We start from the raw sequence: 16458 nt of genomic DNA, 5'->3' as shown, positions 1-16458 counted from the left end.
TAAGCCCAGCCCAAAATGAACCAAACCTGAATTTCTATGAGGATGAGAGTTAGCTATCAGCTTACTGAAGTCTGATTTATGCAAGTAATAATTTGAGACTTTTTACGTGGACAGTGCCCTGAATTATCTGTCCTCTTCCCTATTGCACCCACATGTCACCAGTGACTCTGCCCATTCGTCCTGGGGCTTCTAGTCAGCTCTGTAACTTGCGTCTCAGTGCAGACGGTATAATGCCCTCATTTCTTCCTTTTTAGAGTTTTGAGCAATGTTTTCATTCGGAGGTGGAAGATAGAGCATAATGTTTCTAGAACATCACATTTACCAGCGTGTGTTTAAATTAGATGTAAACACTAAAAATTCAGAAAAACTATGAAGAGCTACTTCCTTTCCTTAAACCCTTTCACCCCACAGACATACAGTCTAGTAAGCTGAGAAATAACCTGTGATGGAGAACTGATTGGCACTGTGGTGATATTACACGTAATGACAAACTAGATAACAAACCAAAATCGCTGGAGCTGCGTACTTAGGGAGTTTGGAGAGTATAGGAGAGTTCCCATCATGATCTTCGCTATAAACTGGAATGAAACGTGTGTTCGTTCTGCTTGCTTTATTTTTTTTATGAGAGTTGTGTATAGCTTCTCTGGGAAAGGAGCTCAGTAAACATCCCTCATCTCAGCCCAGACAGAACTGCTGCAGCCTCCACCTCTTCAGAGCCCTGCTCAGTGGACTAGTTGATAGGGAAGATTTTCATCTGCAAAATAGTGTTGAGCAGCCTGAGATACTTAGATCAGCTTTCAGAAGGCTGCTTGTATTAAATTCAGTTCAATACTACACAAAATATGCAGGTGCTTTAGTTGACTTAAATCCCATATTGCCAGAGGCTATGTTGTTGAGTCTGCGTTGTCATCATCTGTCATCTTTGACCTATGGCTTCTGCTGGTTCTGCTTTAACCGTTTTCCCACCTGCTTTGTCTGTCACCATGAGCCAAGGTGACCTGTGCGTATGGGGCTATTTTTGGTAATAATATCCTGTTTTAAAAAAAGTCCGCATCCAAGGAAATGGATTTGAAAGGAGTCCAGTATGGGTGGTGTATCAGACTGAATGCAGCTCATTTTTTTTTCTAATTTTCTTCTGCTTTTGGTAGTACTTGTCTAGGCTTGTTCATGGCAAGTTAAAATTATTTTCATATTTTAACTACTCATGGACATGTTCATCATTGCAATTCAACGACCTCATGCTACGGATTTTCACCTGACATTAGTATTTTAAATGAAGATGGGTTTTTTTGACATGGTAGACAAATGATTTTTAGATCTTAAATATGCATTTGCAGAAGTACTTGTAAGTAATGTGTTTTAATTCCGTAGAGCTACTCACAAGATTTTAAATTACCGCCTACGGGTGTGGAGTACTACTGTCTGCTCCGATCGGCAGTGTGTATTGCTTTGTTGCGTGGCCCGTTTTGTAATGAGGCGATGCAGAAATGAAACAGCATAAAAGCATGCTTTCTGAAATGCAGAGCAGTGAAATGAAGCCATGCCTGCGTGGCTTCCTCACCCAGACGGCAGAGGCACCTGGCCTGTTCCCTGCACGGGAGCAAAGCGAGGCGACTCGAGGTGTGACATCATAGCATTTCCCTTACAGCCCTGCAGTTAATTTCTGGATTCAGTGCGAATGCACGTGCTGACGTCATTCCCTCCCTGCCCATCGTCTCCAGGTTTAGAAATGCTTCCTGAGAACACAGCGCTGGAGATTATCATCATTTCAGTTATTTAATTTGATCCTGCCCAAGCTGTGCAGAGCTGGGCTATGGCTTCTCTGCTTCTCAGAGGGTGCTCCCTCTCACCAGCGGTCCATCAGATGTCCTTGCCCTCTCCCGTTCATCACCCGTCAGGGATGAGAGGCTCCTGCCTTACCGGCCCGGCTCGGGGTTGTAGGGAGCGTTGTGGGGCAGATGGCGTTATTCGGGGCAGATGGACACACATCGCTCTGGCAGGCCAGCCTCTGCCCAGCCATGGAGCGTTGGAGGATGCGGTTCAGACCGCATAAGCCTGGGAGTCAACAGCAAAACCCGTCACAGCTGAATTGATTTCAGGTAGACGGGGAGGGGAAGCTCAGCTGTCCAGCCGCTCACTATTGGCTTCTTATTACGGCATTCTCCCCCGAGATGCTCTCTGCATGCTCATTCACCCCCCCCTCCTCCTCCCAGCCCCCTCCTTGCCTACCCCTTCATTACGCGAGCGGCAGCAGCGGCAGCCACCACGCTTGTCACGAATCAGAGATTGCAATGAGCTCATCCTTTTCTCTTTTCAGCTTCAGAACTGCCCTGGCTTTATTGCTCTTATTGCTGCTGCTGCCTGCTGGCACACACACCCACAGCCGCTGAGCCCTGAAAGCTCTCCATTGCTTTTCTCCCACCCCAGCCTTCCTGCACTCATTTTCTGCCATTTTCCTGCCCTTTAGGTACATTCTTAGATCCATGTTTTCTCTGGTTTGTTTTTCAAATCTGCTTTGGACTCTGGCTGAGCCAGCACGGTGGATCATATTTTTCCTTGATTCTTAGCGAAGATGCTTTTCTGTTTCTGAGACCGCCGGGCGTTGCTGTAGGCAGCCATCCCAGCCCATTTCAGAGGTCTGAGGCTGGCTCTCCTAATCCTGCACTTTCTGAAATCGCGATTCAAAGCCTCTTCTTCTCACTCTGGATACTTATTACTTGCTGCTCATGGAAGAAGGGGTGCCTTGCAAAACCCCAGCTGCCAAGCTCACACCACCTGTCAAAAAGTCCCAGGACATGCATGACGAGAGGAGCAAGCTGGTGAATGAGTATGCGTGTCGGGTGCTGGAACTTCTGGGAATGGGGCATCGCCTATTCGTGCCTCGGCTGCTTGCGGTGAGATCACATTTTCTTGAAATTAATTCATTGCAAATTTGCCATCTTCCCTCCCAAACCTGCTTCCCTCCCCCAGGATTCTTGACACCGAATGGAGGCGTGAGAAGTCTCCTTATTTTTTCCTCTCGGCTTCTCATAATCCGTCTCCTAAGCACCGAGTCTTTCTTTTCGATGTTAGCTCGGGAGGGCTGGATGCTAGTTCTGCTAATGGGGATCAATGCCACTCCTTAACGAGCTGCGCTGAAAAAAAAGTCTTTCCTAAAGCCATGAATGCTTTTGTTCTCAGTCCTGTAATGATCCCAGATAAGCAGCATGCCTGGTCTGCTTCTAGATACTGGTGGAAAGTGCATTAATGCTCAGCATTTCAGATTCTGTACTTGTGACATCAAAGGTTAGTTTTAAGCATTACTAAAAATTCAAGCTATGTTGATGTATTTTGGTTTTCTACTGTTTCTGTGTTTGACTTTGAAAAGGCAGTTGACGCTAAGTAAAAAAAGTTTAAAATACATGTGTAGGATTATCTGGGAAATGAATTGTTAAAGATGTTTTTATCTGTCAGAGCAAATGATGTCTGCAAGGGTAATGGCCTGAAATTGGTGTGGCATGTTATGGTACAGAGAAGCGTGCTTTTGTCATGTCTAGTGCTGCACAAAGCAGACTTAAAACCCCAAAACAGTGTTGAATCCAAAAGTCAGTGCCTAGTCATGGCTGAGTCTGCTCTGGGGTGTATGGGAACTAAACCTGGCTGCAGCTCAGAGGTACCCTTGGTCGATGGCCTTGCACACCAGGATGTCATTTCTATGTGATGCATGTGAAGACAGTACCTTACTGATCCCAGCCCGTTTGCTAGTGGGATGGTGCCTTTCCTTTATTTCCATACCCTGTGCAGTCCTGGTTTGTAGCTGTATACAGTGGCCTGTCCAGCATTTGGTTGTGCTGCTGAAACCTGTCTCCGTGTTCTGCAGTGCGCTCCCATAAATGAATGTGCTCGGTGTGTTAGATGTTCAGTGTTTAAAAAAATAAAAAAAGGAGAAAAAAGAAAGAAAAAGGTTGGTGGTTGAAGCAGTGTGGCCCTGCACTATGTTAGGTAAAAAGAAAAAAACCTGGATTGCTAGTAAAGTGCAGATGAATTTGGATCCCTACAGTCACTTGTAGAATTGGCTGTAGTGGCTAAAAAGGCATGGCTGAATGCGTTCTATGTGTAAGCATTATTCCAGTTTGCCTCCAAGTGTACCTAAACACTCGTCCATCCCATCCTGCTGATGCTCTCTTGGGCAAGGACTGCCAAATCATTCTGAATTGTTTTGTGATGAGCTCTAAGGAAAGCAGAGACAAAACCACTAAGCTCTTTTTTCACTTGACTTAATCAGGCTTGGTATCTGGCCCTCCAGATGGAGAATACCAGGAAATTTAGCATACTTCATCACCCAGGCAGCTTGGCTTTGCTGAATGAGATAATATTCTTCATAGACAAGGAGGGGAAAAAGGGGAGGGAAAGGCAAAACAATACAAATAAAGCTTGTCTTATTAGAGAGTCTTGACTCGCGGAGTCAATGTGATTTCCTGTCGGGTTTTGTTAGCTAAATGTACCTCTTCTGACATATATCCCTTTTGACATACACCCCTTCCATGAAGGAGGAGAGATCATGCTTTGGATTTTTCCGAAATGAGAAATCTCTGAGGACCAAGAATTTGTACTTGAAGCAGAACTAAAGGTGCTTCAAGATCTTGGTGGTTCATAAAATCAAGAGCTATACACCCTTTTCGATTCATAAGCTTCTTCCTTTGCTGTGGTTTCGGGAATAAATGCCTAGGACAGGCAGAATATGTGCCATTGTAGTGTTATGTGAGAAATATAATCTATAACCTTTACACCAGCCTTAGGAAAATTCAGATCATCTACTGACCGCATCAGCTAACTGTGATGATGGGCAAGTGAAACAGCACTAATTCTGTGCGGGTTTCTCTCCTCTGGGATGCCTGTGGGTGGATGAAGCTAGCAGATTTTGTGTTTACGCACATTCATCAGTATTTTATGTGGCAGAATGAACATCACCTTTGTAAGTCTGGAGCTGCATAGAAACGCAGTGGTGAAAATCTGGGCAGAGGGGATACTGCTGGGTGCAGTGTTGCCATATTTATGGGTGCCGACTCATTGCGCACAAAAACAAGGTTAGTTTTTTTCCATAATCTGTGTGTACCAAGCAGTGTTTTACAGGGAGCAGAGATTTTATTTAGGAAAAGATGTTTTGGACAGTGCAGCTTTCACCATAAAGACACGGACATAAGCGATGCCAGTAACAGGAGCCTCTCGATGTATTGTGCTAGGTGCGTGTGCCAGTGCAACTGTAGCAGCGTAGCTTTACCCACCAGACTTTCCCAGGCCTGGCTCCCAAGTTTACGCACCCTCGTGCTCCTTGGCACCACAGACGGTTAACTTCATCCTCTTGGAGTCACCAGTCAGAGGTCAGATCCGTGGCTCGCGCTTTAGGGCAGCACAGCGCACAGTCATGCAACACGCAGCGTTGCAGTCATGTTGCCACCAGTGGAAGAGGAACTGTCAGGTTAGGAAAAGAATAGCTTGTATGCCTTGATTTTACATCACCTATCTTCTTAAAAGAACTTGAAACCACATCTGTGTGTGTTGGAGATTAAATACGAAGCTCTGAGGAAATCAGTGTGAGGATACGTGTACACATTTTGAATGTACCAGTAGCAAATTAAAGAGTGGAACCGAGTATGGCCAGATTCTTTTCAGCCTTTAACTTGGTCTTGTTCCTGACACATGGTCATTAAAGTGTAAAATAAACAGTTTATGCTCAGTGACGTTCTGTAGAAATTCTAAATATATATGCTGTATACATAGAATTCTGTGGAAATCAGTAATTTCTATATGTTTGTATGAAGGAGGAAGAATTGAATTAATGAAGGGTGGTGTGGTTGATCTGAAATTTCTTCTGCTGCATTGGTTCCCAGGTGGGAATAGGAGTTTTAGTTGATAAAGTCAGTAGTAAATGAGACTGCAGAATTAATAATTGAATACAGAGAAATTAAATTAAAGAAAAAAGCCAAGTCTTTTTCCTTTGTCTTAATCAAATCTTCCTAAATATTTTGGGGAAGTAGTGGTAACATTGTTGATTTAAAAAAAAAAAAAAGAAATTAAGTCTCTCAAATTCTGTTCCTGTTTTCTGAACCTTTGCAGTTTTCCAGAACTTCACCTTTAGATTTGAAAGCTTCCTTAGTACTTCTGAGAAAGTGCTTTTCCTTACTCTGAACTAATCCTCATAAGATAATTTTATGAATATGTTGAAGTGCTTAAGTGATATGGGAAGGACATTCGAGGGCATATTTAGCTAAACCCTAAAAAGCAAGCTGAGACTTTTAAAGTTCATGTTATAGTCATAGTTACTCTCTTGCCTAGTTTTAAATATGTATTTTAACCAAAACAATGATTATTTGAAAATTACATCTAGAACAATAATAAATGCCTTGAAGTCCCTGGGTGCACAGAAGTGCAATGCACCTGCCAAACTTCAATTATTGATTCATTAAACTTACAGATGGTTTAGTAAAATAAGTTGTTGATGAGTTCCACAGGCTGAGTGACCAGCAAATTTACAGATCTCTATCTGTCACACAGCTGCCAAAAGGTTCCTGAGATGTCTTTATGATTTATTGATTAAAATCACACAATGTCAAGAAATGTGAATCTTTGGATGCCGACATTGCTACTTTTTTTTTTTTACTGCTTTTATATAGATATATGTATCTGTAATATAACACAACATAAAAGACTGGCTTCCTGTTTTTAAACAGTACATGAAGAGGTGAGTTTGTGGAAAATATATCAAGTATGCAACCTGGTTAATGTTGCTCTCAAAATGTTACTTTGATTTCTTGTGGTTTTAATAGTGAAACTAATTTTTTTTTTAATCAACAGATTAATGAAATTAAAATATTCAGCAGAGAGAGCTGAATTTAATAGTGAAACTAATTTTTTTTTAATCAACAGATTACTTTAATGAAATTAAAATATTCAGCAGAGAGAGCTGAACATTGTAGGCTCTACCACTCATTTTCTCAAATTATACAATGTGGTGGTTTATAATTTTTCATAACTATAATCTTAGTTCAACAAACTCTTTCACATAAGTTCTTATCTCCATGATTCACCATTATTCTTAGGGGATTTTCACCGACTAAGAATTTTCCAGGGTTGAGACCTCAAAACTCAGTAGTAACAGTTTTATGGGAGTAACTTGTTTGGGGGCTGTTAAAATATTATTATAACAGTGATTCAAGCAGAAGCCTAGGAGAATTAAAACTGACTTTAAATGTTTTACAGGCAATTGCTGGTTTTCTGACATACTTGCCACTGGGGGTATTTTTAATTTATTTTTAAATGAAGTGCGATGGACATAACAGGATGGACATCTGCGCTTCTGAAGTTTGGCAGGGTAGTTTAATTGTTGCTTATTACCTTTTCTTAGAGGGTTTTTCTCTGGTTTCTAAAATGAATTCCAAAACACTGAATGCATTATGTTAATTTAAGAAAAATTTAACCCAAAATAAAAATGTCTAGCCAGGACCTCTAAGAAGAATACTGGCTTAAAATTAGGATAGCTCAGCTCCTGATGAAATGCTGAACCTTTGAGCAAAAGGGTCTTTGCTGTTTGCTTTCTGCTGGGAGCAAGTGTCCAGAAGTCTTGATCGACCCCCTCCCACGGCTGCAAGGCCATGCCAGCCAGCCTGGCTTGGAGGTCACCCCGTCCTTCAACACTGCCGTAACCCAGCACCTCTGAGTAAACCCAACAAGGACAGCGGGAAAATGGGGTTTACAAGTTGGTTGGTGTCCCTGTGCTCCTGGGGTTGGAGCTGTGTTCTGCCTGGTTTCCGAGGAGGATGGGAGAGGCTGGCACAGCATGAGGAAGAGGAGGCGACTGGAAATGCAGGAGAGCTTGCCTCCAAAGAAGGCAGATGTGCAGTGTAATAGGGAAATCTAGTGGAATTGGATAGTGATCACGGCTGTCAGCATCAGTGAGAGAGAAGGAGGAAATCGCTTTCAAGTAAGCTGGTTATCAAACCGTTTACTGCCTTTCGATCCACATGACCCAGCTGAACTTTGCCCAGACGCAGCTCAGTTGCCAGTGCGGGTTTTGGCAGCAATGCCGGGTGCTGCCTGTGTCGCAGGCTGCTGCCAGCACGCTCTACAACTTGCAGGTAACCTTCAACATAGCTCGTGGTGGATATGAAACGGTAATCCAGTCTGAAAAGCACATACCTATAACCTCAGTGAAACGTTAGGAAGAGGAAATGGATGCATGGGGCATAGCTCTGTGCAGGAGTGGGTCTGATTCATTGGACACCCAACTGCACCAGCTTTCTGTCAACACTACATCAGGCTTGTCTGACTGAGTCTCAGCCCAAGAGTCCTCCTGCCAAATCTTTGTGTACAGAATCAGATGTGGTAGTTGGTAAAGCTGACCGTTCCTCATCAGCATCCTGAAGGCAGCTTTTCTTGCATCCCTGCAGTGATGACCCAGCATCTTCCTTGGCTGTGAGTGGAGGATCAAATAGGTCTTGAGAGAACTCTGCGGATTTTGATGACAGAAGGTTGTCTGCCTTAAAATGCTGCAGTCGTGGGGAAACAGATTCACTGAGGCAACTCCAGTTGAATTTGGAGTTTTCTAGTGCTTCCCTTGTGATTTAGGTAGCAAAATCTACTATGCAGTGCCCAGGAAGGGTATACAGTTTGATCATCTCCACAAGTACACAGGGTGATAGGTAAACATGCAGAATGTAGGCTTTGGCCTTATAGGCTCTTGATCGAGGACATCAAAGGAGATACTGCTGTGCCTGTCCATGAAGTGGAAGTTTGGGCGCAGAGCAGTGCTGATTATCAGTGTTTAGGTGGCAAAGCCCTGATGGCAGCTCATGCTCTCCACTGTTAAAGATGCTGGATGACTATGAAAATACTCCCTGAACTTCTGTTGCTGTTCAAGTTTGGTACATAATTTACAATCCTTTCAAAAACCCTTGTCCCTTCCTCTCACCAAATACAAGTTTGGGTAAATTGCTTTTTTTTTTTGGATTGTCTGTAGGGTGCTGTAGCCTTTTTGGCAGAAATGTGGAATATGGCAGGCTACATTTGAATATTACTGTTGCTTGTGTCCAATATCTGTACCCTATTCAAGTTCAGTTTGCTTTGGGAAACAATATTTTTATACTTTCAAGAATGGCTTTTCCAGAGCAGGTTTAATTGTTTTCATGTAAATGAACTAGTGATGCTAGTTTGTAGGGTGCACAGGGAGGATTTGTAAATAAATTGACATTTTCTCTGTGTTGTAGTAAGAATTATATTTATTTTTATTTATAACGAATTTAACACCCAAGAGAAGTAATAATATCTTTGAGCCTTGCCTCTTGCATGTCAAGGGCTACACAGTTTCTCCCAGTTCTTCTGGTGTAGAGCCAGATCTCTCACATGTTTTCCAGAAAGACATCTGAAATTGGAGACAGCAAAGGCTTTTGAGTGGATGACAGTAGAATTAAGAATCGAACTTTGCAACTGTCTGTGTGTAGTATACCTCATGCGCATAACAAGGCCAAAAAAGTGACCAAAAGGGTGTTGTTCATGAGAAAGCAGAGTATGCAGACGTGAAAATGTTGGTGGTGGTACCTGAGCAATTAACTTGGCAATTAACCATAACCAAAGGTACCAGTGCTGCCTCTGAGGTATTGGTAGTAATAACACTGTGATACACAGTGCCTGTCTCCATCAGACTAGCCTGTGCATTGACACATTTTTGTTCACTTTTTCTGGGTTAAAGACCTGGAAGTTCACATTTTTGAGACGATGTCCTAAATGTCTTGTCTGGACACACAGTTTCTGTGAAGCTTTTAAAGGAACTGTCCCAAGGTTTGGTACTTGTATCTGCTAAACCTCTGGGTGAATCTGAAAATGAATGCATGGTCCCTGTGAATCCTATCGCTCCGTCAGCAGCAGGACTGGATTAATGCTGAATGTTCAACATTTTCTGCCCTGTTGTGCTTGATACTACACTGTGGGGTACGGTATTGTGGGAGCATACAGAGCAAGCCCGTAAAGCATGTTCTGGCACAGTGTTCTTTGAGAAATTGTGTCACAGACTTCTGCACATAGACTTGCTGATGCCTCTTATGAGTCACACGCATTTCTCCTTCTGCTCTTCATGTCTGCATCCGTATATATCTATATATACGCTGTCTTTTTAGGGCAGCTTTATGAGAATCAGCAATGGTCTAGCGCACAGGTTCTTTAGAAAATATTAATTGCTGCTCTGCCTGGGATTCCTTGGATGTTCTTTAGCCTCTGTTTTGTTTTCTGAGATACAGCTTGGAGAGCTGATTTCAGGGAGGATGTTTTTGAGTTGATGTATCAGTGGTTTGGAATACATTGGGTAAATGACGTCCAGTAAAAGAGCATGACTGCATGTTCTCAGTATTTACAGTAGCTCCCTGTATTTAATTTTAGACCTCAAAAGAGGACCTTCTACAAGCTGATTTTGAAGGAGCTTTAAAATTCTTCAGGGTTCAGTTGCCCAAGAGGTACAGAGCTGAAGAGAACGCCAGAAGACTGATGGAACAAGCTTGCAACATTAAGGTAAGGACAGTCTTCCTCTCATTCACCAAGGGTTATTACAGAGAATGTAAAGTACAGTGTTAAGAATGGCAGCAGCACATGGAAGGTGATGTAATGAAATCATTACTTTATTACTTTTTATATATGTTTGTACATTTATAGATACATGCTTTTTATATTGGAATAAAGCGCTGAGCTTTCTCCTCTTCGCTTAGATACAAGTTAATAATTAAAATACTGATGCATGATCGAAAAATTCAATTATCAGAACTCACTGATTCGTTAATTGATTTATAAACAATGATTACACTAAGCCAATTAATCAAATGTATGACAGTCATGTAACCAAAGGTCTGCTATATATTTTGTTGGAATATGTATAGCTGTGATGGGCTTAACATCAGATCTTGAAAGCAGGTGCTTTTGTTATTTGCTGGAGTGGGGGCATGGATTGGAAATGTGTGTTTGGTGTGGCCCAGTAATGGGCTCAGAACATCCTTCAGAGAGAATGCTCCGCTAACCCCCTGCCTATTTTATCTCTTTCAATAGATTTATTAGTTTCCTTTTGTGCTGCTTAATTTAGTAGTTTATTAAGCAAGGACTTTTTCCGTACTGGTTAAAACTGCAAGAGTGGTACTTGCAATACTTATATTTATTCCAACCAGAAAAAAGATCTGTGCAAAGGTTTTATTAAAAATGGATTTAGATTTCAATTCTGCTGTTGAAAGAGAGTATTTGGGAGCAAAAGACTATAGTTCGGTGCTTAATATTTAGTTCTTTGCTCAGTTCTGAAAATGAATCATTTAAGAACTTACCAAGTCCCGTAACATTATGTTGTTTACTCAGTGTGTTTTTCTGATGAGAAGTTAAAAGTCCTCGTGGTACTTTTTGGAAGAAATACTTGTCAATTTTCTTGAGCCTGCCTTTCTCATTTTCTTGTGCAACAGATTGCGTGCCCCATAGTAATATTTTCAATTGATTTTTTAAATCTGTGTTTTGTGTGGATATGATGTGTTTTGCTGGGAAAGTATTTTGGGATGCGTTTGAGGCAGCTGTTCAGTGCATGGTGCCTCGTATGGCTTCAGCATGTGGGGCCTTCTAAAAGCAGGGCATAAAATCCTGATCTCTTTGTCGAACGGGAAGGCGGCCCAAGGATTTGACAGTGAATCCACTGCCTGTGCAGGATTTCTCATGTTCTGGATTTCGACCCTTAAGAGAAAAGCTCAGGTGAGAACAGCAGGCATGGAGTCAAGGCACCCTCCTCTGTGTTACAGCAGTGCACACGGGCTAGTAGGGATTGTTGGAGTGGAAGGAGAGTTCAGGGCAGAGACCTGGGATTATCACGGATGGGAAAAAGTAGAAGATTTAAGTTACCTTCTGCTGGTTAGTAACACTCTACCCTTCTAATTAGTATAGCTGGGTTCTGCTTACTCCTTCCTTCATTCAGATATAAGACACAAGAGAGGTTCTAAACTCTCCTCCAAACAGTCTTCTGAGAGTTAAGCTGGGAACAACGAAGCACATGGAGAGGAGTGTTCTGAAACACAGAGCCTTTTAGTTAGGGTTGTTGTTGGGATTGATGGCTTAGTCAGGAAAGTTAATCTAAACAGGGAAAACTCTGGACCTAAGGTGGTCTGTTTGAAAGAGTGAAAATGTGAAAGACCTCAAGGACGTAATGTGAGGAATGCAGTGCAGAATCTTGTTGGAGAGGAGGATGATATTGAAATTAATCTCTTTTCACTCACTTGCACTTCTCCTGTCATAGATGCCACTTGGCCTGATAGCCACGTGCTCACCAACACCACGGCTTCTGTCTGGCCAGGATCACTTGGGTGTGATGAGGGTGAGGGGCAGTGGTTATAAAGTCCTCACTTTAAGGACTCACAAGTCTCTCAGGTTCCTCTTGATTGAGGACAGTAAACTGGCTGTTAGACAAAGTTTTTGTGGTCTAGAGGAGTCAAATGGTTCTCCTGGTGTGATCTGTTCCTCAGGAGCTTGCTTGCTTCAGCCTTTCATTGCTGCCCTTTGTGCCTCTTCCCTGGGTGTGGATGGGTTTGTGGCTTCCAGCCTGTTTTCCTGTTGGGAGAGGTGGCGTGCTGTAGCTCTGCTGCGGGTCTCCGACCGGCTGGTCATCTCTAGGGTGGCCTCGCCAGAATGCCGGCCTTCTGGTCTAGGATGTAGCAAGACATTTCTCATTGTTTGACTGCTGTCACTTGTGTCCTTGCTTATCAGTACATGCCGTTCTCATCACCCCTTCTCTGTATTGTTTCTTCTGGTGCTTTTGCGTGCAGACGTTTCCATTTGTACTTCTTTCAGACTGATCTTAGTATTTCTGTTACACATCCCTGCTGAGGGATTATGTGATGCCTTGACTCCGTTAACTCGATGTCCCACGTTCAGTTAAAACACTCGAGGGTTAAACTGACTTCACGGTCCCGGCTTCTATTTATGCGGATCAACTTTTTTCACTTTTGCCAACTAGGATGTCCTTAGAGAGCCAAGTCTGAATCACAGGAACATAACCTCTGACTGGAGATGGCCCCTTAGCTATTTGATAGGCAGAAAAGACAATCAGCTCATAGTGAAGAAGGTGATCGGGAGTAATCAACATGGTTTTTTGAAGGGTAAATCATGCTTAAACAATGTGATAACTTTTTATGATGAAATTACTGCCTTGGTGGATGAGGTGGGAGCTGAGAATGCTGTTTATCTCCAGTACAGCAGGTACAGACACCATCTCCATAACCTTATAGACAAACTGATGCAGTATGGACTAGACAAGTGGTCAGTGAGGTGGGTTGAAATCTGGCTTAATTGCTAGGTTCAAGTGGTTGTCAGCAGGATGTCCAGCTGGAGGCCAGTTATTAGTGCTGTACCTCAGAGGTTAATGCTGACACCAGTGCTGCTTCTCCTGAATGACCAGAATGACGGAGCAGAGGGCGCCCTCAGCAAGTTTGCAGGTGACACAGAGCTGGGAGGAGTGGCTGATGGACCGGGTGGGTGTGCTGCCATCCAGAGGGACCTTGACAGGCTGGAGAAACAGGCCAGCAGAAATCTCATGAAGTTCAGTGAAGGGAAGTGCAGAGTCCTGCCACCTGGGAGGGACAGCCCCATACACCGGGACCTGCTGGGGGCCAGCTGTCTGGAAAGCAGCTTAGCAGGAAAGGACCTGGGGGTCCTGGTGGGCACCAGGTTGAACGTCAGCCCTTCCTGCAAAGAAGGCCAGTTGTATCTGGCCTCCACTGGGAGGAGTGTTGCCAGCAGGTCAGGGATGTGATCCTTTTCCTCTACTCAGCACTGGTGAGACACATCTGGAGTACTGTGCTGGGGCAGGTCTCCCCAGGGCGAGAGGCACAGCTACAATGGTGAGAGTCTGGCGAAGGGCTGTGAAGATGATGAAGGGACTGGAACATCTCTCCTGTGAGGAAGGGCTGGGAGAGCTGCGGCTGTTCAGCCTGGAGCAGAGAAGACTCAGGGGAGCGTTACCGATATATATAAATGCTAAAGGATAGGGAGCCTGGCTTTTCTCAGTGGTGTCCTGTGAACAGACACGAGGCAGTGGGCACAGAATGAAAGAATATAATGTATTTCTTTAAAAGCTTTTTATTTATTTATTAACTCCAGTCATGATCAGACACAAGAGCAGGTTGTCTAAGGAGGTTTGGGAATCTCCATCTGTGGAGAAATTAAAAACACAACTGGCCCTGAGCAACGTGCTGTAGTTAACCCTGATTCAAGGAGGTAGTTTAGACAAGATGCTCTCCAGAGGTGCCTTTCAACCTCAACTATTCCATGATTCTGTAATTAGATATTATAATAATGGTATTTATTTGCAAACAGGATATAATAATTGCAGGAGTTGACATGCTCAAACAGGAAACTGTAGTCTCAATAATTATCACTAGCAGAGGTCCCAGGGAGTGCAGAGGTTATATGAAGAGTAGTTGTTTGTCTTGTCGGGTGCAGCAAAACTTGTTCTGTTCAAAAAAAGACCAAACAGGACCTTTAAACATGGGGTTTTTTCAGTTGTATGAATGGGGCACTGTGCATCTTTCCGGTACTAGTATTTGTAGACTAAACACCAGATGTTTTTAGAGTAAGTATCACACAGTAAGTGCCAGGGAGTGCTTTCTTCAGGTTTCCAAGCTGATTACTGAGGCATAAAAACTGAAAATAGAGTCATGGTGTGGCCAGGTTTCATAGTCTTGCTATATCTTTTCCAGTGTTTCTTTTTATTCCCACATTACTGCAAAACAAAACAGGAATTTAACATGTAGTAATAATGCACCACTTCTTGCTTCTCTTTTTTTCTTGAGTTCCAGCTGACATTGTTCTAGGGAAGGCAAATGAAAAAATACTTGGTGTTTTTTCTCCTTAATTCCACATTTAAGTTTAACTCATGAGTTCAGGACCTAACCCTTGGATTTTGAAGGTGATGTATTAGAAAGCTCCATTGCTTTTTTTCTTTCCTAGTTTTTCTCTTTTTCAAGGGATTTCTGAGGTTTTCCTTTGTCTCTGATATTTGATGAACTAAAGAATGAAGAAAGAGCCTATTGTAGATTAATGAAGGTTAATCTTAATGGTGCTATTTTATTAAAACACATTCTGCATACTTACTAAATCTGGCTCAATTGCCTTTTCCATCTCGTACTGCAATCTCTGTTGTAGAGGTCTGCGTATGTCGTAAGGAAATGGTAATGTCCTTTGATTTTAATATAGGAAGCCTCTCACCTCTGTCCTTACACCTGACCCGTCGGTTGAGTGGGAGAAAGTCAGTCTTGGAGATTTTCTCCTAGTTTGACAGTTTTCAAGTGAATTCCGGGAGTTGTGTCTGTTTCTCCGTGACTGTCTGGTGATACTTGGAAATAGAGCAGAGCTAAGGCATTCAAAATGTGTTCCACTGCAGATCTAGAAATGCCATGAAGTTGAGTGTCGTGGAGAAGTAGGTGGAGGGATACCCTGTGCCCAGTGAAGGTCAGTGGAACACATGGGTGGGCTATACAGGAACTGAGTAACGGCTCCTGCAGGGAGGATTTTCCTGCTTATGGGACAGTGTCTGTAATGATGTCGTATCTTGCGTGGCTCAGGTATCACGGTGACTATTTGTCTCATCTTCCATCATCATCAGTGGCAGGAATGACCTGATATATTGAAGTTCTTCAAAGAGAAGCTTCTTTCTAGCTCTCTGAATCTCTCCCTGCTTTGGAGGAGATAAGGCTTCCCAGTAGGCCCAGTGGTGTTACAGAGTTGCTGCTTTCAGCACCTCACGTGAGAGAAGCAAATAGCCTTGAAAAAAAAAGTGGGTTTTTTTCAACGCAAAGCAAACACACACATTTTCGTCACCTGTCACTGTACTGACAAGGTTATCGATCCCTCCCAGGTGCCTCCACAATTACCAGGACCCTTGTATGGCTCATGGAGAACGGGTCTGCTAGCAGAGTTGAAAAGGCTAAGGTAGCAAGAGCTGTGCTAGGCTTTTTCTGATTTCAGAATTGTTCTTTGTGTAGTTTTAAAACTACATAAAACTACATTGAATAATGTTGCTATTTACATGTTTTGAATTCAAACCGGTGTTTTGAAGCTCAGACCTTACTGATGTGGGTGGCTTACTTTATTCACAGTCTGTTGCTGTTTTATCTGGAAGTAATTTTCTGCAAGCATGGTTTAACAGGGGATTATATATTGATTGATGGGAGTTTCAATGGAAAGGAGTAAAACCAGCTCACTTGCTGTCTCTCTTCACTAGCGCATTGTGCTGATTTTGGCTGGGATAGAGTTAATTTTCTTCCAAGTAGCTAGTATGAGGCTGTGTTTTGGATTTGTGCAGAGAATAGACAATATAGTTGTTGCTAAGCAACGTTTACATTAAGCCGACGACTTTTTCAGTTTCTTACACTGCCCTTGTGTTCTGAAGAAGCTGGGAGAGGACACAGCCAGGACAGC

At 42.9% G+C, this 16458-nt stretch overlaps 1 protein-coding gene across 1 annotated transcript in view; it reads left to right on the top strand.

Annotated features, from left to right (window-relative positions):
• The first annotated feature begins 2726 nt into the window (after positions 1-2726).
• LOC104505702 (rab GTPase-activating protein 1-like) overlaps positions 2727-16458 on the top strand; it is a 71147-nt gene continuing 57415 nt past the window's right edge. Inside the window, exons 1-2 of the mRNA XM_010146422.1 lie at positions 2727-2894; positions 10408-10536. Of these exons, the coding sequence (XP_010144724.1) occupies positions 2727-2894; positions 10408-10536 (297 nt within the window). The remainder of the gene's footprint in view (positions 2895-10407; positions 10537-16458) is intronic.

The sequence above is a fragment of the Eurypyga helias genome, unplaced genomic scaffold (assembly GCF_000690775.1).
Source record: "Eurypyga helias isolate BGI_N326 unplaced genomic scaffold, ASM69077v1 scaffold2540, whole genome shotgun sequence".
Classification (NCBI taxonomy): domain Eukaryota; kingdom Metazoa; phylum Chordata; class Aves; order Eurypygiformes; family Eurypygidae; genus Eurypyga; species Eurypyga helias.
This window is presented reverse-complemented; position numbering and strand designations above follow the sequence as displayed.